Source organism: Parasteatoda tepidariorum, chromosome 9 (genome assembly GCF_982258835.1).
Source record: "Parasteatoda tepidariorum strain Cologne lab strain chromosome 9, Ptep-v5.0, whole genome shotgun sequence".
Taxonomy (NCBI): domain Eukaryota; kingdom Metazoa; phylum Arthropoda; class Arachnida; order Araneae; family Theridiidae; genus Parasteatoda; species Parasteatoda tepidariorum.
This window is the reverse complement of record NC_141763.1, coordinates 93,244,925-93,267,975: the sequence shown is the minus strand read 5'-3', so window position 1 is coordinate 93,267,975 and position 23,051 is coordinate 93,244,925. Positions and strand designations below refer to the sequence as shown.

Here is a 23,051-nt window from a genome sequence, read left to right as displayed (position 1 = left end):
ATTAATGTATCCATAGAAACAATTTATTAAAAACTGGATATATAAGTCAAATATGTATAGCCAGTTTAGAATATTTTTTCCCTTAACCCTCTAGCTGCGCATCCCGCTATTTCCACGGACAACTCAAATGTAGTAAAATTTTCGCATCCCACTATTACCACGGACAACTCAAATGCAGTAAAATTTGCGCATCCCGCTATTTCCACGGACAACTCAAATGTAGTAAAATCTGCGCATCCCGCGATTTCCACGGACAACTCAAATGTAGTAAAATTTGCGCATCCCGCGATTTCCACGGACAACTCAAATGTAGTAAAATTTGCGCATCCCGCGATTTCCACGGGCATGTGTTTTTCTCCCTTTATTAAGGAACGCATCCCGCTTTTTGACCGTTTAACCAGTGAAATAGATTATATATAGTATCAGGCGTCTAATTTAGGTTTTGACCAACAGATGCCGTTAGTCATCCATTAAATTGTCATCCAATTGAATTTACTTGGTATTTATTGCTCTACTTCACTATGTTTGCCTCTTTTTTTTCTAATCAGAAATGGCTGTTAGAACACGTTCCTGATAATTTATCAGATTCTGAAAGTGATTTTATTTTTGACAGTGATATAGAGTTTTCGGATAGTGATATAGAGTTAGTGATATCGGTTTTTCTAGCAGCTTAGTTCCTCTTGGAAAAAAATTCTATAAAGGATTATTAGATATGACCTATAAAAGATTTTTTTCTGGAAAGAAAAAATGCATGTTTCATTTCTCCAATATACATATATATAGATTAAAAATATGCAAACAAAATATCTATACAATTTTTGAAGCAATTTTGGAGTTTTCAGAGATAGAGTAGTCAGAGAGTTAAGGTCTGCATTTAATCAATTGGCAATCGCAAATAACCAATTGGATGTAGCATAATATTTGATAACTTTACAATAATTTTGAATAGTTGTGTGTATGTTGAATATGTACAGTAACATTTTTTCTTTCATATAAATTACAGGGATGGTACATCAGATTCTGCTAGCATCACAGAAGTCAAAGGTAATTTATTAAAAACTTCTTAAATCATAGATACATAGATTTGTTTAGTGGCAGAAAAATCTGGAAAAATTCTAAAACGTTGTAAAAAAGTCATTTAAAGTACATTATATACAGGAAATAATTTATCTAGAGTCTCATACAAAATTACAGATTCATAATTATATATTATATTCCTAGCAGGATATGATTTACTGCTATTTATATATAATATTTAAAGGGGGGAGCAAAATTTGAGAGATATCGTAGTATTGGAAAGGGGGGGAATACGATGAAGAAGACGACTGTGGCAATTGTGAGAAAACAGGTCACTCGATTACTTCATCCACTTATGAAAGGTGATGAAATAAAAGCTATCCACTTATAATATAAATTGAAAACAAAGTGTTATCAATGTGATTTGTAATTATTATGGATACTATGCAGTTTACTTAAAATGTCTTTATTCGAATTACAAGATCCGGATTTTTTTTAAAATATACACTTTTGAAAATCTTAGCCACTTTTCCACTTTTTTATTCTTTACTACTTTTTTTCCCACTCCGTCCTTATAGTCTGTCTGTAAAAAGAACTCCCTCAACAGGTGTGGTGACTATGTTTAAGTGGTTTAAATAAGTGGGGTTTGTAGCTATCGACCATGTCAACCGTCATCTATGAAAAGGTACCCCTACATAGAGTCGAGTTAACATGCCTTATATACTAGTGAATTGTAGTTGTAATTTTTGTAGTGGTAGATTCGCTACAGTACTCCCCCACCAGAATTATATCTCTGATAGAATTCGATGAATGGATACCTCTAGTTGAATCATTGCTGTTTTTTGTGCGAAGCCGGGAGAGCTGTATTAAGATCACCGTACTTTTTGAGTGCTGAATGTGAGAGGTGTATTAACTTCACGGTCGTAGTTGCTCCTGTGTTGCCTTTAGCAGTCGAGTGTATGCAGGCCGATGTTATGCGCTCGAGACTGAGTTGCAACAGCGCGAGGAGGTGGATAATGTTGCAGTCACAAGTAGCAAGTCAACTGTTCAATGTGGAACATCCATCGAAGTAGGCGTTACTGTCAAGATAGCCTTGTTCATATCGAAGTGGGCGTTACTGCCAAGGTAGGCGTGTTCACATCACGTCCGAAGGTCACCAATGTGGGGAGAGTTATCGACTATGTCAACCGTCATCTATGAAAAGGTACCCCTACATAGAGTCGAGTTAACTTGTCTTATATACTAGTGAATTGTAGTTGTAATTTTTGTAGTGGTAGATTCGCTACAAATACTTCAACTAGGAGTGTTGGGTTTATATTTAATACAATGGTAGGCAAGAGAAAAGGAATCAGGGAGAAAAAAGTTCCCCTCTTTGAAATAAGCTATTTCTTGCATTCATAGCAGTTCATGGCGTGAGGAGTTCTTTCTATAGACAAACTGTACTTTTTTTCCATATTTGCTTTATCCATCTGAAAGAATTTCTTCATTTTTTTATTAATATATGTTTAGATACGAATTCTGACTGCATCATCAAGATGGAATGGATTCCTTATTGCCCAGTAACGGATGAAGTTGGTCTATGCTCCGCCGACAACTTAACGAACGCTGAAAATATCTGCCAACAGAATGGTATGGACTTCTACCATCCCAAATCCGTTGAAGAGTTCCGAGAGGATTTGTCTGCGCTTCAGTTTCATGCTTTCATTGAAAAGTAAGCAACCCCATGTACAGTGCGCAAAGAAATAAACGGATAACTCTGAATAACTGTTGATTTAATAATCTGTTCTTCAAGTTCTGGAACTGGTTTGAAAGGGTGACCTCAAATATGCTAATTAATTGATGCAGACGATATTTTAAATTAAGAAATCAACAACAAAAACGTACTTTCTCTGAATAAGCATATCTGTTGTTCAACGGATTCGGATTTCTGACTCCCAAAATTAAGGAGATTGCCGTAATCTGTGTAATATAGTTTGATCAGAAGAGCACTCCACAATCTCGATGTTACATTTATTTTTTGCGTATTTCGTCATATATCAAAAACTTTTTAAGGGAATTTATAACGTTTTTGCATACAGTTGCAGTGGTCGATTACCAAAAGATAAATCCAGGCAAAAAGGAACTTTTAATAAATATTTTTTATAATTTTGTTTATCAATAGCATTGTTGTTGTTGTTGTTAATTTATGTCGCACTAGAGCTGCACAATGGACTATTGGCGATGGTCTGGGAAACATCCCGGAGGATGGTCCGAAGACATACCATCACAATTTTGATCCTCTGCGGAGGGGATGGCACCCCCGCTTCAGTAGCCCGACGACCTGCGCGCGAAGTCGAGCACTTTACGGTAGCACAGTTTAACGAGGACCAATACCGCACACCCGCGGTCCCTACGCAGACTGATCCGAGTGGTCACCCACCCGCACACTGACCGTAGCCAGTGATGCTTGACTTCGGTGATCTGCTGGGAACCGTGTCTTGACGTTTATCAAAAGTAAGAAAAAAAACTTGAATTGTGTTTTTATACAATTCTTGTGAGGTACACATGGAAAAAATATTTGAGCAAAATTGGTCGAATAGTTCCAGAGAAGTCAAATTTTAAGTAAGCTGTATGAGTATATAAGTACGAGTAAGTTGTATGTGTATTTTTCAAATTTGATTTCTTAGGTTTATATATAACTTAAACTAGCGTTCACTCTAATCAATTAGCATATTTGAGATTCAAGCCATTAAGATTGAGTTCTAAAGTGTGAAGATCCGATCATTAGATCAAAAACTATTCCTGGTGGTACATTCATTTTTTCCCACACTGTTTTCCCACACAAAATTTTACTTGTTTTCAGCTTACTATGCCTTACTATTTAAGTTAATCAAGAGAATGTGTTTGTTTCTTAACTTTCAAATACGAGTGGAGTTTAAAAAGTTGCAAAAAATTCAAGAAATTATGTAATCTAACAAGTTAAAATATGCTCTTCTTAAAACCAAATTACACGAATCCCGTTGAGTAGTGGTTAGTTACGAAATTTAAACTCATTTAATTTTGATTTACTAGATTAGTTAATTCTAGTTATGAGAACTAAAGGCCTGTTTATACGGTCTAAGTTCTTAAATCCGAGAACTTGTCGGAATTTTGCTCTATAAGAAATTTGATAATTCGTCGATACTATCCAAGTTCTTGAATATCCCTTATTGGTGGGATGAATAACCTGCGCATGCGCATTGTTCGGACTGAACATTATACTTACATGAATTCAAAATTGCAAAATAAATTCGAATAAAATAATAATAACACAAATAGACCCCAATATTTTCATTTATTTGGATTAAAATATACGAAAACGGACAACAAAGTGACATAATCATATGCCTTCTTGCGGACGTCACAAAACTTTAGAAGCTGATTGGTTAAAGGAGGAAACACGTCCGATTTAAAATAGAACATGCTCTACTATCATCCAAGTGCTTAGACCAAGAAATTTAATGATTTGTTGACACTATCCATGTTCTTGAATGTCCCTGATCATCCAAGCGCTTGGACCAAGAACTTGGATGATCATTTACATGATCCAAGTTCCAATCAAAGTAATCTTCCACCAATCTTGGTTCAAGAACTTGGATCGTATAAAGAGGCCTTAACTATGTTTTCTTAATTTGCAGGAGAAACTACTAGGGTCCATTACTGGACTCGAATAGACTATCCTTTTTTTATTATACGAATTTCTTCAAGTGAAATATATCAATGGGTGACGGATAAAATGAAAGATACCGATAGGTCGAAATATAATTTGGAGAAAGACGACAATGGCTACATCACTGTAATATTGGAGAAGAAGAATTACATTTTTGTTCCTCAGAGTCCGTGGAGAGATGTGCCTTTCTTCTGTGTAAAAGATGCAAGATCTTCTTTGACCACATCGAAACCAAAGTGAGATTTATTCGACAAAATTGAAAGATTCAAACTCACTTAACATTTATTGTCTTGTTATTCAAAAAATATTTTTAAAAAGTTCCAAAGGCATTTCTTCATTTTAAGGAAACCCAGAATACCTCATTTAAATTTGTTTGCCTTGGGAAATGTTCTTCAAAATATTATTTTGTTATTCAAAAAAAGGATTTTAGGAGAAGCTAGGAACAAATTTTTAATTTTATTAAAGGGATAAAAATTTTGGTTCTTAACAATAAAAACTCGTACTCAAAAATATAGCTTTATCATTCTGAATTGTTTTAAAGAAGTGTCCAATAAACTTTTTACAGGAGAAATTTATAAATCAAATTTATAATTAAAATAAAAATTTGTAAGAAGGGAGGGTATTCAGTTTCATGAGAATTATAATTTACAATAACAAAACGTATTCTAAAAGATCAGTTGGCTATTCCAAATCGTTTTTCAAAATTTCAAAAACGCGATCTTCCTATAAAAACTCCAGAATACATTTTAATACCTTTAAAAGTATCTAAGCAATTGTAAAAGTTTATAATAATTTGCAATTAAAAAACGTGCTCTAAAATGTCATTTTGTGAATTCCGAAATGCTTTTTTTTTTAATTACAACAACACAACGTGCTCTATTTTGTTATTCAGAATCGCTTTTTAAGATTTCAAAAGTTTGATCTTTTTGTAAGAAACCCAGAATACATATATAAACCCTCTGAGAAATATGGACAGTTTTATGAGTTTTTGTAGTTTATAATTTAAAAACACGTGATCTAAAACATCAGTTTATATTTCAGGAAAAAAATTTAGCATTTAAAATATCTTTCTTTAGGAAGTCGTTGATGCAAATTAAATGTTTGTTTGTTTTTGTTTTCTTTTTTAAAAAAAACAATACATGTGCTCTTTTGAGTTTCTCGATACTTACAACAAAGCATGTTCTAAAATGTCATTTTGCGATTCAGGAACGTTTTTTCGTTATAATTTTAAAAGGTTTATATCTTTCTTAAGGAATCCCGAAACACGTTCCGTAGGTATTTTCTTTTTTTTCTATGCGTGCAACCTTATGAACTTTTTGTAATGTAAAAAAACAAAACGTACTCTTAATTATAGCTTAACGTTTTGTTATTTAGAGTAACCAAGCGTGCACAAAGACTCTGATTTGGAAAAAAAATTATATTTAGGGTCTAAGTTTGACACCATAAACGTAATTGTTTCTTTTAGATTTCAGAAAATTTATTTTAAATCAATATGGTGAAAAATTGCTCAAACAAACTGCACAAGATACGATTATTGAAGATTAACAAAATCAAACCTACACAAAAGCTAAAAAGGGTCTCTTTCATTGTTGTTGTTGGCGTACGCCATTAAGGCAAGAAGTGTGATTGTTCTTGTTTTCCAGTGGCGCAATCTATTCTATCAAGAATTCGACTTCTGCCGAACCCATACGTCGCACTCGCTTGCAGGGTGCACCCATTCATACATCCATTCATTCATCCACAGATCGTAATTTTGATCTGAGCCAGAGAGTAATCAATCTGCAATTCTGTACCCCCAGAGGTTTAATTTGTTATGGGAACATGGAGGACTTTGTGATCCGACAAATTTAATTTGCACCAGTCACTATTCACTACACTTTTGACCGGCTGGATTCGAACTTCAGTTTTCCTAAACGTGAGTCTAGCTCCCTGCCAACCAGGCTATCCTGGCCAGAGTGTCTCTTTTACTAAAATGAAGCCATTATTATATTTTTGTGCAATATAAACAAAAAAAACAAATAACATAAAAATTAAAAAAATAGATAACAAAAACATAAAAAACAGATTGCAAGCAATAGAGTGTAAAAAATAATTTTTATGGATTAAATTTATTGTATTTCTCCTCATTGAAGTTGATGGCTTCGTTTATCTAATAGTGTCAGATTTCGGTATCATTAAAGTGGAAAGACTTCAAGATAATTTGTCTTTCGTGGAAGAAACAGTAATTAGTTTCTTATGGGTAAATGTTTAGTGAGAGTACCATTTTTAATGCTAAAACCAGTAACAACAATGCTCGCAAAACTCAAGTATTGTTTCAAAAGCCTTAAGTGGAAAGTCTGAAACCACCCTTCATACAGTCCGGACTTGGCACACAGTGATTATTTCCTGTTTATAGAAGTGAAATAAAATTTTTATGAAACAATGTTCTCTTCAGACACAACGGATGAAAAAAAGGCTCATGCAGCGACCTGGTTTCTACTTGCAAGGGGTTTTCTACTTATTATACTTACAGTACTTAAAAGATTTTATTTTATTAACTTATTATTATTAAGTTTTTAAAATTGTAGTACTTACCTGGAATTTGCATACGTGGTTTCTTTTTACAATCGGTTTTCTAGTTATTGTACTTAAAATACTTTATTTTATTAACTTATTATTACTAAGTTATAGTAATTGTAGTACTTAAAAAGGATTTACAAACGCAGTTACTACTTACAAGGGGTTTTCTACTTATTATGCTTACAGTACTTAAAAGACTTTATTTTATTAACTTATTATTACTAAGGTATTGTAATTGTAGTACTTGCCTGGGATTTACTTACGTGGCTTCTACTTACACAGTACATCAGTAAAATTCTTAAAGAAACAAGCCAAGCTTAAATTAAAGATCATGTTTAAGAACGCAAGATGGGATAAAAATCTCAGGATGCATTCATGGGTCGAATGCCTCAACCATTCGACCACCAATGGTCTTTTTCTACTAGGCATTTTTAATGTTCTTTCTTTCTTCATTCTTTTTTTCATTCATGAGTCGAATGCCTTAATCATTCGGCCACCATTGGTCTTTTTCTATTTGTCTGTTGTTTCATCTCTTTCTATTTGTCATTTTCAATGTTATAAGCTGATACTTGAAGAGTCATACATTGACCAGGGGCAAATTTTTATCTCACCTTATGTGTTCGGCTTTGCTGTTATATTAAGGCTTGGCTTCGTTTATAGGAATTTTTTAGCTGTGTACTTACTTTGTCAGATGGGTTGAACACGATCATCTTGCGTTTCGTTCAATGGTTTAGTTTTAGCAATTGTGTAGAAATGTGATTGACAACTATGCCTCTTAAATCAATTTTGTGTACAGCTAGTCAATAGTTTTGCATTTCTCTTACAAAATTTTTTATGCATCCGCGTAAATTTAGTCAATTTAAATTATTAAACCTTTAACAAAACTGGCACTGCTTTCAATGATAGTTGAAAACTCAAAAGTTTTAATTGTAAACTTAACGTATGGTTCTATCTAAACTTAACTTTACCTTAGATCATACGTTTCATGTATTGATTATTTTTGTGACATTACTAACTTTTTCATTCATATCTTTTTAGAGATGAGACCCACGAGACCATGCCAGATACTACTTTCACGACAGACTCCGGTATTTTAATTGATCCTCCTTCTACCATAAGTTTTATCTTATAGATTACATAATGATATATATATAAATATATACCGTAGAGCCATTATATTATGACCACCCTGCTAATAACATGTAGGACCACTTTAGCCCTCAAAACTGCTAGCACCCGTCGTGGCAATGATTCCACAAATTGCTAATAGATAGTCTGAGGTATCTGGTACCAAGCGCTCACCAACTGGTCCTGCAATTCCCTCACATAGCGAGGGGGTAGCGTGACAGCACGAATTTGGTTTTCCAAGCAGGATCACAAATGCTCTATTGGATTAAGGTCAGGTGAATTTGGGGGCAAAGACATGACTTGAAAGTCACTGGAATGTTCCTCGAACCAATCCATGACGATTCGACCCTTATGACATGGTGCATTATCCTGTTGGTAAATACCATACCCCGCAGGAAAAATTGTCGCCGTGAATGGGTGAACCTGATCTGCAACTATATTCAAGTAGCTTACAGACGTCAGGGATTGTTCTATGAGGATTATGGGTCCTAATGTGCCTCATGAAAACATCGTTCCTGGGCGAGAAACCATGAAAACCTGGGTGAGCCCATTGTTATAGATGGAGGGTGGTCATAATGCAATGGCTCTTCGGTATATAGGGGAGAGTTGGACAAAACGGGATACCATTATTGTTTTTATTTACTACGGAATATCTGTTAAGGAAAACCCTACATTATTTTTTTTGTAGCTACAGCATTTATTGAAACACACAAAAAACATATTTTAAACTAATTTTAATGGCTGTGAAATAGAAAAGAAAATTAATTTCCAAACTCTTACATATTCCGTTTTAGCATACCTGGGTTGGATAAAACGGGATAGGGTTTACAATGTTTAATTTTTTGCATAAAAATAAGTGAAAAGCATAATTAACTAACAGTGAAAAAATTTCTATAAATTATATTCATGGGATATTACTGATCTAACACTTTTATATAGATTGTTCTTTTATAAGTAAGTACACAAAAAAATATGATGCTACATTTGTTTTTAAAGACTGCGAGTTTTCAAACATGAAGGCTTATTTCCGCAATTTTCATTGTCGAGATGTGCCTTGTGCTCTTAAGAGAGATTTCTTAGCAGCCTTTTCTTCAATTCTTTTGGTTCTTTTTTGTAGTTTAATAATCCTTTCCTTTTCTTCCATTTCTAATTGAATTTTATTTCTAATTCACTCCATTGATGTCGCAACATCCCTGAAAGACTCTTTAATAATCAAGTATTTAAATTCTTCAGTAAACAAAGAGAAGAATTCTTTTTAGAATCAAATGTAGATTGAATTGAGTAATTCAGAAAATTACGAAGTTTATATATAAAAAAGCTCAAGTCTTCATCAGAGAAATACATTATAATTAGTTCTAAAGAAAGATGTGAAATCCTAGAGTCGAAAATAAAATGCTTAATAACGAACGTTAATAAACAAATTTTGCATTACTATATAAAGAGACTAAATTTTACAAAAATATATATAGCTAATATAAATAAGCTGTTCAAAAAGTCTAGGCCTACATATGGCTATTTTAAAATGTAATAATCCAACAAATAAATAGGTGGATAAAACGGGACATAAAAAACTCTATCCCGTTTTATCCAACTCATAAGTGTCCCGTTTTGTCCGACTCCGACACTTTTTGAAGCAAACATGGTTGCTGCCTAAATGTGAAAAGAAAATTAGATAGACTGCAAATAAAAATACTGGTAAATAAATGGTTAATCAAATTTAATACTCACCGGAATTTTATTCCCATATATGTAGGCCGTACAATATAAAAAACAACGCACGTAAATGTAGAAAATGGCAAGAAAATAGAATAAAAAAGTCCTGAGACATACAACTTTCTATCAAATAGTGATCTCGAGACGGGGTGCACCGAGAATGATATAATCACGGTCGAATAACGCGTTTCTGTCGTTGTCCACTATATAGCTGCAATAGTCTGGTCCCTAGGCGACGTATCCCGTTTTGTCCGACTATCCCGTTTTATCCAACTCTCCCCTATATATATATATATATATATATATATATATATATATATATATATATATATATATATATATATATATATATATATATATATATACATCCGTATACAGGGTTATTCATAATTCCCTCCGGGGTTTCGAAGCGTTATAGTAAAAAAAACGAAGACGAATATGGCAAAAAAGAACATATGAAATTATTCCAAAACTAAATTAAAACTTAAATACTTTCGGAATAATTTCATATGCTCTTTTTTGCCATATTCGTCTTCGTTTTTTTACTATAACGCATCGAAACCCCGGAGGGAATTATGAATAACCCTGTATATATATTATCCTTATATATATCCTTATATATATATATTATGTGTATATATATACATCCTTAGCTAATTGTTCTTGCTTTATATTGTATTGTAAAAATAACTGTGACTTATGTATGCATCCCATTTTATTGTTATTATATATTTTTGTAATACCGCGTATCAAAAGTGATGGCAATTAAGAGTAGTAGAAGTAGAAGAAGCACATCATTAGACGGTGCATACTTTCCAACATAGCACAACATTAAGTAACGTAGCACACCGTTTTAAACGTACTTTAAAATAATGTAAAAGTTTTCATTTATTATAAGTTGAAACGTTTACAATTTTAGTAAAATTAAATAACGAAGTATAAATAATCATTATTTTTATGTGGAATAATCTTTCAGCGAGTTTGATAAATGTAAAGCGAAACATTTTTTAAATCGCGTTTAATAGTTCTACAGATATATGGGGAAATGCACCAACGGTAACTTACTTACTTATCCTCTTCGTGCCGAACTGGCACGTAAAGCCTCGAGTCATTTTCTTAACACACTCCTGACACTAGCCAGGCAACGCGTTTCTTCCCATCCAGTTAATCCTGCTCTACTAAGATCTTCCTTAATGCCTCTTTGAAATGTTAGTCTCGGTCTCCCCTTTTTCTCTTTCCGTCTGGCGCCCATAAGCTTGTAACATTTACATGAATTTTTTTATCTGTTCTTAGTATACGACCGAGCCATCGAAATCTTCGTTTTAAAATTTCTTCATTAACAGATGGGATATAGGCTTTTGTAAAACGCAAATGGCAAAATTAACATTAAAAGGTCTTCAGACAGTTTAATTGACTGAACAATTCCAAATTGTGGTTCAGATTGTGTGTTGTAGTCCAGATCCACTTTATTTTTAGGAGTTAAAAATCAGTTATCGTCAAGACACGTTTGTGTTTTCTTTTTTTTTCTTTTTTTGTGTCAATATGGAAAATATTGTCCCATTATTTTAATCAGAAGAGCTGTCAAAAAAAGCTGTGTCAGCTGTGACTTAAAATGTTAATTCATTCATATCCAACAAAAAAATATTAGTCTAAAAGAAAAGAGTCATAATGCAAACTTGTTGATACCAAGATGATACATTTTTTTCAATCACATACATTTTAACTTTTAAATAATCAGGTTGTGTTGACTTCAAATCAAAAATTAATTGTTTATATTATAATTTATTATGGTACACAGAATTGCCATGTTGCTGTCAGAACTTCAAAAACATAACTTTATTAATTGAGTTTTTATAGTTGTTCACTTTTTAATAAACTTTCATGCTAATATTAACTTAGTTTGCTCAGTTATAGAACTTTAAATCTTAAATGATCGATTGATTTTAATGTCAATTCTCGTTTTGCTTAACGGCAACCGAGACGAGTTTCCATCTTATTTTCCTCTTACACCACTTTTTCTTTTTCCTCCATCTTCTTTTTCATATTCTCCATCTAAAGAATAAATCTAAAGAACATTCGTCAACTGTAAGAAGAAAATAGGCAAAATTAAAAACTTAAAAAAACAAATTAAAGCTGTAAATGCAGTTTGTTGGCATAGAACACTATGGGGAGGTAAAAAAAAACTATTAACTAAATGACGTTTTATTCTATCAAAATACAGGGTGTTCCAAAATTTTCCTTACAACTTCAAAAATTCATAATAAAATAAGCAAGATATTTATAATCTGTCTTTTGCATGTATTACTGCAACCAATAAAATTTTGTTTAGTACACTTCAACATGCGCACCATTGGTGGCCCTAAGCACTTCCAGTCTGTAATCAATTTCAAGCCAGGTGATGTAAAGATAATTTTGGAACACCCTGTACATATTCATTCTATTTTCAGATATGGTTTCTAATTGCCTCATCAGAGAGACATGGATTCCTTATTGCCCGGAGACAGAAAAAATTGGTTTGTGCACTGCAGACGATCTTCTAAGAGCTCAATTTAATTGTCGCTCAAATGAAATGGATTCCTACCATATCAGTTCTAAGCATCTTGATGTGTTTAAAGAGGAATTGAAAGATCTTGAAAAGTGTATGCTATCAATATGTAAGTGATGAATCAACAATACTATTTTGTATTATTAAACAAGATTTATTAGAAATGACACCGACATTATTGGGGATCATTTCCCATGAAAGTATCTTTTCTTTCGCTTGTTCTCTGTTCTTCATCATCATGATAGTTGGCCAGACAGCCCAATGTGAGCCAATGCCTTCCTCTGAAGATTTCTCCATGACGACTTCTAATTCACCTTTGATCTCCAATTCTTTTCTTTTCTCGTTTCTTATTCAAACATATTTCGGTGTATAAGCATTTATTGTAAGGTATTATCCTTTTTTAATAAATCTTGCTCAATAGTAGAAAATGAAATTTATGGAAAACTCTTTATTATTTTGAGCTTTCTTTTAAAAAGTGAAAAAAACTGATGAAGAAAATTCCTTGAAACTTTTTTAATTTTTAAGATATTCAAATCAGACTTTTTTTGATAATCACCAAATATGGCTTACTACAAAATTTAGAGAAAAAAACTTTTTCTGCACATGCGCGATATAAAAGAACTACTTTAAATACTCATATCTTGCGCAGTTTCTAACGAATTTTCTTCTCATTTCAATAATTTCGTAATCAATTTTAAATTGATCCAATTTTTTTTTTTTAATTTTATTGAATATTTTCAAAGTTATATCACACAAAATAAGAAAAAAAATCAATTTTTTATAAAAATGTCCGTATATGCATAAATATGTAAGCTAGGTTAAACATTTATGCGAACATTTACCAAAATGAAAGTTATGAGTTACAAATTTTTTACTACAATTTTTGGCATAGGGTGTTAAAAAGAAATTCTCATTATAATTTGCTGTCGGTTCCTCAAGCCTCAAAAATCTTTAAACTGTAGTAATCGCCCATCTAAACACTGATTATTTTTCCAATTTAGGTAATCGTCTATCAACATATATCAACACCTTATAGCTAAATATCAACACCTTATCAAATTGTTCTTACATTAAGCTACAATATTCAAATATTTGGAAAACAAAATGTTTTGCGTTTTGTGAAAAATATTGACTTTTGAGAAAAACTACAATGATGAAAGAGAAGAAATTATGAGCGGAGAGAGCAGGGGAGGAACCTTCCAGTGCTTATGAAATAATAGCAATATAAGTACTTACTTTCGGTCATTACATACTGCTTATAAACTACTCAATCAATAATATCCTATTTTTAAAACGTCCTATATTTTTGGCGTAATTCAACTCCTCTAAAATACACATTTTTTCGTTTATGGAAGATGTGAATTTAGTGATTACCCATACTGTATAAACAGAAGATGTTGCCTTTCACTTAAAATATAGTAATTAATTAAAAATAAAATAAACTTTCTCATCTTTCAGATAAGACAACTACTGTTCATTTTTGGACCCTAATGCAGTGGGCGATATTTGATGAAAATCCCTATGAGTTGGACGACGAAGATTTCCGCTTCATTGAAAGAAATATTGCAAAGAACAATGTGAAGATGTATAATCTAACATTTGACTCCTTCGGTTACATCACAGTCTTGTATGAATGGAAAGAGGATAGACATAATCCTTATGTATTTGTTGTTCAGGATGGAAAGAAGAAAGTGCCCTATTTCTGCATGAAAGATATCCCACTTTCTTCCACTACTTCAGAACCAACCTTGGGCGTAACCACGCCAGAGTGAGTAATATAAATATGATAAATTGTTACACTAAACGATTCATCCATTTTCGAAGCATCGCTTATTTAACCACACACGATGTACAAAGATTATAGTAGAGAGATACATAATCTTATCAAGTTTCCAATTCATACCACAAATCCTTTATGTATGTGACACAGTTACCTTCCAGTACCATCGATTCATGTAATAGCATATTTTTTTCATTACAGGTATAGTGTGCAAAATATCAATAGTTTACACAGGGATTTACTTTCGATCTAATGGTTGGGTTTTAATGTCTTAGGACTCCATTTAAAAGGTTCGAAGATTTTATATAAATGTGGCATCATGCAGGGTGTCTCAGTTAAACGTTTCAGAACTCCTAAGAGGGGTAGGGTGCATCCTGACGACTCGAAATCATATAGCAATGCGGGGTCGGAAATGCTTTCCTGAAGCGGTGATGTACACAGAAGCACCATAAAGAAAAGAGACAATAAGTGAAAAATCATTTTGATAATACATTGAAAAAATTATATTGCCTCCTCGGTCACCCGACCTATCATGTCTTGATTTCTGGGGTCATATGAAGGTTTATGACACCCCTGTTGACAATGCTGAGGAGCTGGTTGCAAGAGTCGCAGTAGCTGCCGGAGAAATTCGAGATATGCCTGGAGTATTGACGAATGTTCGAAAGTCAATGAGCCGGAGATGTGAGGTGTGCATTGTAGCCGGTGGCAGAAACTTCGAACACTTACTTTGACCCATGTACCATATAATTTTTTCAATGTATTATAAAAAATATTTTTCACTTACGGTCTCTTTTTTTTATGGTGCTTCTGTGTATATCATCGCTTCGCGAAAGCATTTCCGACCCCGCATTGCTATGTGATTTCGAGTCGTCAGGTCGAGTCTACCCCTCTTAGGAGTTCTGAAGCGTTTAACTGAGACACCCTGTATAGTGCAGACGATATTTTAAGTTAAAAATCAGGCACAAAAACGTACTTTCTCCAAAGAAACAAACCATTTTTTCAACTTATTTGGATTTCTGACTCTAAAAATACATAGTACCAGCCACAATCTGGAATATAAAATCCCAATAGTTGCGTCAGAAAAGGGATTGAAAGTTCGATCCTCTTTATGTTAATTTTATTAATTCCTAACCTTTTTTTAAGTGAACCAAAACATTCTGCTCACAATCATAAAATTTGTTTATTCAAAGATAACTTCATGTAAGAAATGGGTTTTAATATTTATTTGTTATTGTGTTATTTTAGAATATTTGAAACAATTTTTCATTGTAAGATATAAAAGATTTTACGTCATTTTTAAAGAAAGTTATTTTAAATTTCGAAGTACACAATTTGAACGAAACTCGGACGAATCTTTAAGAAATCAAATATCACCAAGCACTTTTTCTGAACTTTTATTATTCAGAAAGTATTCAAATAATTGTTCTCACTTTTTGTGCTTCAGCATTAAAAATAACATTATAAAATATGATGCAAAAATTTGTATTACCTCGCTATTCAATGAATGCTATGAAAAGGTTGACTCTAGTTTTCATGGATGAAATTTGTTCAGATACTCAAATTGGTTGCTCAACGGTCACTTTACAAATCATTTATCTTCACACTGTCTACTTCTAACTGAAACGCTTCGACCTCAATCTTCCAACATAACCACTAATAGTCCTTATATTTCCTCTCTACCAAACCTCTAAATTGAATTTGCGGTTAACAAAAGTTAACAGTAATCAAATATAAAATTAAATTCATCAAATATAAAATATAAAATTAATCTTTTAATAGGAAAACAAAACTACAAATGCAGCAAAATATGCCGTTCAGCATTGACGTTCTTTCATTCGCTTTCATTGCTTCATCTATGAATCAAAATCCTGACTATTACTATTTTTAAAAATTTTCATTTTAAATCGCATTTTTATCAGTTAAGGTTTACACTCTTTTTGAGTATCAAGAGCAAAAAACAAAAACAATACGTTAACAAAATGTAATGAAATTTGATGAATCTTCTGTTAACAAAAGTTAACAGCAAATTCATCAAGTATAAAGTTAAACTATTTATAGGAAGACAAACTACCAATGCAGCAAGGATATGCTGTTCAGTATTGACATTCTGCAATCCACTTCCATTGCTTTATCCATGAATCACAGTCCTGACATTCATTATTTAAAGAACAATTTTATTTTAAATCGTATTCTTATGAGTTAATGTTTAACTTCTTTTTGAGTATCCAGAGCACTCAAATATCAACTTGAGCTAAGTGTCTATTAATAATCTGGACAGCTGCAAGCAGAATTTATTGTCACAGATTATCTATCATATAAGATTAGGATCTTTTTTAAACTGACAAGTTTAGTCAAATTTTCACTGGAGCTCTATGCTTACTGACAGTACAAATTTCAATCATTTTCTAACCACTAAGCAAAATTTATTTCTATACTATCACTCCAGAGAATTTACCACTGGTCAAAATTCTGATCACCTTCAGATTAATTGGAGTAGTCAAATTTCATGTGGAACTTTGTGCCAGAGGCCAATATAAATTTTAATCATAACCTGATCGTTACAAGCAGACGTTTTGAAAAACTCCATTTCGCGTTAATGTTGTGGCTCTGTAGGCACATAAATGTAGAAAAGATTTAACTATTCTGAAAAGGATAGGTTTCAGTTTTCTTGTATGATGTAAAAAATTCTGTGAATTTTTAAAAGAACTATCTTTATCATCAAAGTTTAGATTCGATGAAATTTATTGCTAATTTTAAAACAATGTATAAGGTAAGCCTTTAAATCACCTTGATGTATTTGCTGTTTACATTGTGTTACGTTAGTCACAAAAATACAATATTTTCTATTTTTAGCAAACCAAAACCATATATTTGTCAAATTTTTTATTTTTCTTACATCTATTTCAAAGCTACTTGAAGAGAGTAAAATATTTATCTTAGATATAGAAGATGTAAAATATACTAACTCAACAATTTAGATGTGCCTAACATAACAGTTGAGATTGTACTAACTTAACAATGTATAGATAACCGTTCCCAAATCAAAATTTTGTATGGTTTTCCATTGATGGACCAACATAATCTTGATGGTGACCATCAATAATTCCATCATGAACCATTATATTTTCTTATAGTAACGATCACCCAAATACAGGAATTTGGACTGATTTATGATGGTCCAACATAAGAATAGAAATTCGATGGTTCGATGGTTTATTCATGTTAAACCATCAGAAATTTCCCTCATAATTTCTTAGAAGTCGAATGATGAAACGATCATTAACAACCATCGTCCCAATGTAAGAATTCTGAGTGATTTATGATGGGCCAACACAAAGAAAACCAAATTGTTTTGATGGTATATTCCTGAGAGCCAACGAGAATTCATTCCCATTAAACCACCGTGGAAATGTACAGTTGGAACCATCATGCACCATCACTGATGGATTGTTGATTGTTGAGCATCACTTATTAACCATCATTTTATTAAAGTAGCAGCTTCCATCATGGAATGATGGAAGTTTGCTGGCATATCAAAAACCATGAACGCATAGTGGAAAATGTTGGTTGATGTTGAACCATCATGAATTGCACTGAAACCAATAAAAACCATCAAAATGATTTGATGCAACCATCAAGAATTTTGACTTGGGTTGAAAAACATCTAGAGATGCTACAGTAACAATATGCGCTACTGTAAGATACTTCAAGAAAGACATCAATGATGAGTTAGAAACCTTTGCAGTGATATCCTACAGAAAACTCATTCTTACCTTTGAGTTAAGTTATTTAATGATAGGATATTAAAGAGCAGTAAGTAGAACTTGAGTTATAAAGTAAACATTGTGTAGATAGATGGAGAAGCAACTCATTTTAAAAGTCCCTATAACATGGCATTAATGTCTGCAAATCTTCTGCAATGGAACTTCGCCAAGCCTTGTCGTGGAAGGATGGTGCAGGTGCAGTCTGTGTGGAGAGGAGTTTTACAATGTGAAATGATTGTAAAAACTGCAAACGAATTTTTCAATGAAGTCCATTCCTCTTTCAGTTCATATCAGCAAATGAGATTTCGGAAAAGAAGTAAAGGACTAATAATTAGTGAGAAGTGTCGAGCCACATCATGGCATTCAATCTGCACACTGCATAAAAAGTGTCAGAATGTTTTGTGCTGCCTATATCTTAATTCAGGAGATACACCACCATTTGAGGATATAGTAAATATTAGAAAAGAATTCATTGCTGGAAAGTACTACAAGCTTTTTTATGATTATAATTGGTATACTGGCAAAATACTAGAATTTAATGAAAATTCAAGCTTGTATAAATTTAAATTTCAGAAAGAAACAGATGAAGGATTTAATTGGCAAAAATTTGATGATATTCAGTTAGTAAAAGCTGAGTTTATTTTCTTCTTACCTGTCCAATTGAGATAAAGGGAAGTCTTCCATTTACAATTTCTTATACTGATCGAAGAAAATTAATTTCACAACATAAGAAGTTTAAAATAATGCAAAAGTAATGTACATGTTAGAGATTAGTCTCAACAAATATTTCCGAAATCTCCTGCTTGTCAGTTGATGTTACGTTAGTCACAGGCAGTCTTAAGTATAAAATTAATACTTAAGACCAAAAACAATTGTATTTTAATAAATGTGCAAGATATTTTTAATCCCTTGACTTACGAAGACGTCTGGGAGACGTCATTTGTTTCTTATATCAAAACAATAATTGACGTGTCTCAGACGTCTTCAACACAGAGATGCCAACTTGCTCCGGACTGCAAATAGATATTTTAAAGTGGTAGTTTATCAATCGTGATTCTTGGTTTAATAAATTCAATTTAATAGATTTTTATCCACCACTATTTCTAAATAATTCGTAGGCTTATATAATTTACCATTTTATAGTAGTCATGTCATGCTATACCTTTTAAAAAGCAAGCAAAAATAGTCAAATATTTGCAAAATTTGTAGTTATTTATCGTTTTTTTTTTTTAATATTTTGGCGTGTCCGGAGCAGTTTGCATCTCTGTCACTATTCCGTTGCGAGTTGTTGTTTACAGTACAATCAAAGATCATTTCTATATCAAAAAATGATATGTCAAGGGGTTACTAGTTAATTGACCACCTTTTTTAAATAAAGCAACCCATTTTAAATACCTGCTTAACTTTTAAAAAAAATCACTTTATGATATAAGCATCATTTTTTAATGTTTCAAAAATGTTACGTTAGTCACAATGCTATTTTTTGTTGAAAAAATATCTTTTAAGAGTAATTTTGTGTAAAACTTGATAGAAATTATACATATATACTATACACATTGTAAATTCACAAGCATTTTTATAATTTATTTTTTAATCTTTAAGTTTGAAATGAAAAGGTTTGTAAAATCAACTCTAAAAGTTACGTTCGTCACGAGGAAATGACCCACTAACGCATTTCTTTCTTTTTTGTTTTAGTTTTGTAAATAAAACTGAACCAGATACAACGCTCATCACAGAAATACCACCCAATACTACTACGGTCACAGACTGCAATCAGACTACACCGGATACTACTGTAACTACAGACTTCAATGGTATTCCAAGAACTTATTTCTTTATCCCATCTTTAGGTGTTATCAAATTCCAGATAAATGCAGTTTGCACGACTCGGAAGAGTCTTTTTTTGTTCTTGCATCATGTTCTATTTGATTTCATTACCTCCTTTCATTACCTATTTCTTGTTTGATAAAATACTTTTTTTCTTTTATTTTATTATTTGTGTAATTTTTATTTTCTACTTAGAAAAGTTATAATAAATAAACAATGAATTCAATAATATAACCTCGTTACTCTTTTTAATAGAAATTGACCGGAATTGCGTCATAGATGAAAGATGGGTTCCCTATTGCCCAGAAAAGAAAGAAATCGGTCTATGTTCTGCAAGGAATGTAACAGAAGCTCTAAATATCTGCCAGAAGAATAACATGGTTTTCTACCAGCCTACGAATTTAACTGTATTCGAGAAGGAGTTGCAAACACTCGAAACGTGTTTACAATCAAAAAGTAAGGATCATAAATCCAACTGAATATTGTGATTGTGATATTACTATAAAACGGTAATTTCAATTTTTTTTTTTTTTTTTTTTTTTTTTTTTTTTTTTTTTGTGGTTCAAAACTTTAAAAAAAATCTATCAATTGTTTCGAAGCGTTTTGATTGAAACGATATTACAGTGTAAAAAATAAATACTTAAATCTCGCGAAACTTTATTCGTTTTTGACAAAATCCTTTCCTAGTATATGCTTCGGGTGAACATTTCGTCAAAGTTACGAAATAACTATCACCACTTCTTCTAGGAAATGAACTTCGTCAAAAGTAAAGAAATATTTCATCATTCTATTTTATTTTTCAAAAAAAAATTTCGGGTAGCATCGTTGATCATTTTGTGGGCACCATATAGGTAGAGCAACGTTGCCCCAACAACACAAGAAGGACATATAGAACAGATAGAGATATTACATTCATGCCCGAAGCGGGACTCGAACCCGGGATCTTCCTGGTATAAGACTATCTCCTTGACTGCCATACAGACGGTCGTCTTGGCATGATACTAATCCCTCTCTAGTTCCAATCGTATAGTATTTATAGTTTCGTCAATCAAGTTAACAATCTCCCACAATGCCCTGCGATGTGATTCCAAGTTAAGGAAATATTTTCGTCATATACTTGAGAGTTCACATTGCTCACGTGAGTCACGTGATTTCGTCAAGAAATAAATTATGATTTTCTGTGTAAAAATATGAATGGATTTATCCTCATTGGTCGAAGCTTTTAATTATAATACTTTTTCAAAACAACGAAAATTTATAAGAAAGGAAAGAAATTCGAGTATTATTTTGAAAGGTTTTGAAATATGTATATTATTACTTATGTCTAATAGATTTTATTTCCTATCCAAAATGTGATGGGGGAAAAATACACTATAAAAATATCCTACAATATGCGAAAAATTCTAAAAATCAAATTCTCATTTTTATGCACTAATAAAACATAACTAAAAAGAATTAATTAACTTTGATGAATTGCATTTTTTGAGAGTAAAATATTTCATCGTGTTAATTAATTTAATTTTTTTAAGCTATATATTTTGAAAAAAAGAGCGCCTTTTTTTGTCCCCAATCCTTTGAGGCAGAATTTTTATTAAACTTATTTTTCATCTTTTTTTTATTATTTCTCATTAATTTAGGTCAAAATAAGTTTTATTATTTTTTTTAAGTGAAAGGTAAAATCTTCATTAAGACGACTCACTTCCAAAAAATGACTTTTTCAAATTTGCAGTTGTTTAGATCTAGGAGAAACAGTTACACAGCTTTAAAATTTCTTTAATTTACAAAATCAATTATTGATTAACTTTTAAATATGTATGAATAAAAAAAAAATTTTTTCAAACTATTTTTTTCCGGATTTTATATTTTAACACTAAAAAATTTCAGATAATCTGACTGATAGTTTTTAGATTTTATTGGACTGTTTTTTATAATTAAAAAATACCAAAATATATTTTTGCTTGCAAATACAGCGTCAGAAAAATTTTAAAAGGGGATACCGGTGTTAAGTGTTAAAGTGTTAAGCTGCATAAGTGTTAAAGTGTTAAGCTGCATAATTCTAAGTAAAAAGCACCTTTTCCTCTATTAATTAAAGCTTGGAACTCAGAAGAAGCAGTTAAGGGCGGTCGTAAGGTAACACCCTGTCCTTTTTTATGCTAATAATTCTTTTCAATCAACAGGCAAAGAAAGTAAAGTACATTTTTGGACCCTAATAATGATATCAATGACTGAACTTTATCCGATGCACGGTGTATCTTTCTTGACTGACAACTTAAAGCAAGACAAATTAGAGAAATACAATATAACTGCGGATAGAGAAGGTTTCATCACAGTCATGTTTGGGTGCGAGGATATAAGTATAAATCCTTTTGTGTTCATCGTTCAAGAATCATTCAAAAATGTGCCTTTCTTCTGCCTGAAGAATAGAACGCCTACCCCTACGAAATCAAGTTGGGAATTCTTGAACAGCACTACAGCAAGGTGAGTAACGGAAAAAAATTAATATTATGTTCTATTTTCATTCTTAAATTTCCTTGAATTCGTGGGTAACACTTTTAGGGGAGATTGAGTAGGTCATAAAGATTGAGATTTGCATAGCGACCCATGGCCGGAAATGCCATCAAATCATTATCTCCAAATATGGACTGGCTGTCCGTGAGCATATAAACTGGCACTTTAATAGATGTAAATTGCATATTAATTTTTTTAACCATGCTTGTCGAAAATTGCATTCAAATAGAACCTGAAATAGCTGAATGACTTGGCGACCAGCTTGTTGGACTCAGGAAATCGGACGCCAAATCATGCATCGATAAAACAGCCATATATTCATCTATTTGTATGGGATTTTACATGGTAATCATTAGGAAACACAAAATTATTAAAAAATTAAGATTCAGAAACCCAAATTTAAGGTATCCCCATTGTAATACAGCAAACTCTCTTTAATTAAAACGTCGATAAGGCAACATATTGGATACTTCAAAGTGGCATTAACTCCCCAAGAATTACCTTATAATACCAATTTTTCCC

General features: G+C 32.2%; 1 protein-coding gene across 1 annotated transcript in view; it reads left to right on the top strand.

The window, feature by feature from the left end:
• Positions 1 to 1,004: 1,004 nt before the first annotated feature.
• Positions 1,005 to 23,051, top strand: part of LOC107454144 (uncharacterized) — a 63,946-nt gene continuing 41,899 nt past the window's right edge. The window contains exons 1-9 of the mRNA XM_087152377.1: positions 1,005 to 1,044; positions 2,527 to 2,728; positions 4,674 to 4,941; positions 8,303 to 8,352; positions 12,553 to 12,759; positions 14,109 to 14,418; positions 19,890 to 20,008; positions 20,277 to 20,477; positions 22,199 to 22,499. Coding sequence (XP_087008503.1) covers positions 2,644 to 2,728; positions 4,674 to 4,941; positions 8,303 to 8,352; positions 12,553 to 12,759; positions 14,109 to 14,418; positions 19,890 to 20,008; positions 20,277 to 20,477; positions 22,199 to 22,499 — 1,541 coding nt within the window. The 5' untranslated portion in view covers positions 1,005 to 1,044; positions 2,527 to 2,643. The remainder of the gene's footprint in view (positions 1,045 to 2,526; positions 2,729 to 4,673; positions 4,942 to 8,302; positions 8,353 to 12,552; positions 12,760 to 14,108; positions 14,419 to 19,889; positions 20,009 to 20,276; positions 20,478 to 22,198; positions 22,500 to 23,051) is intronic.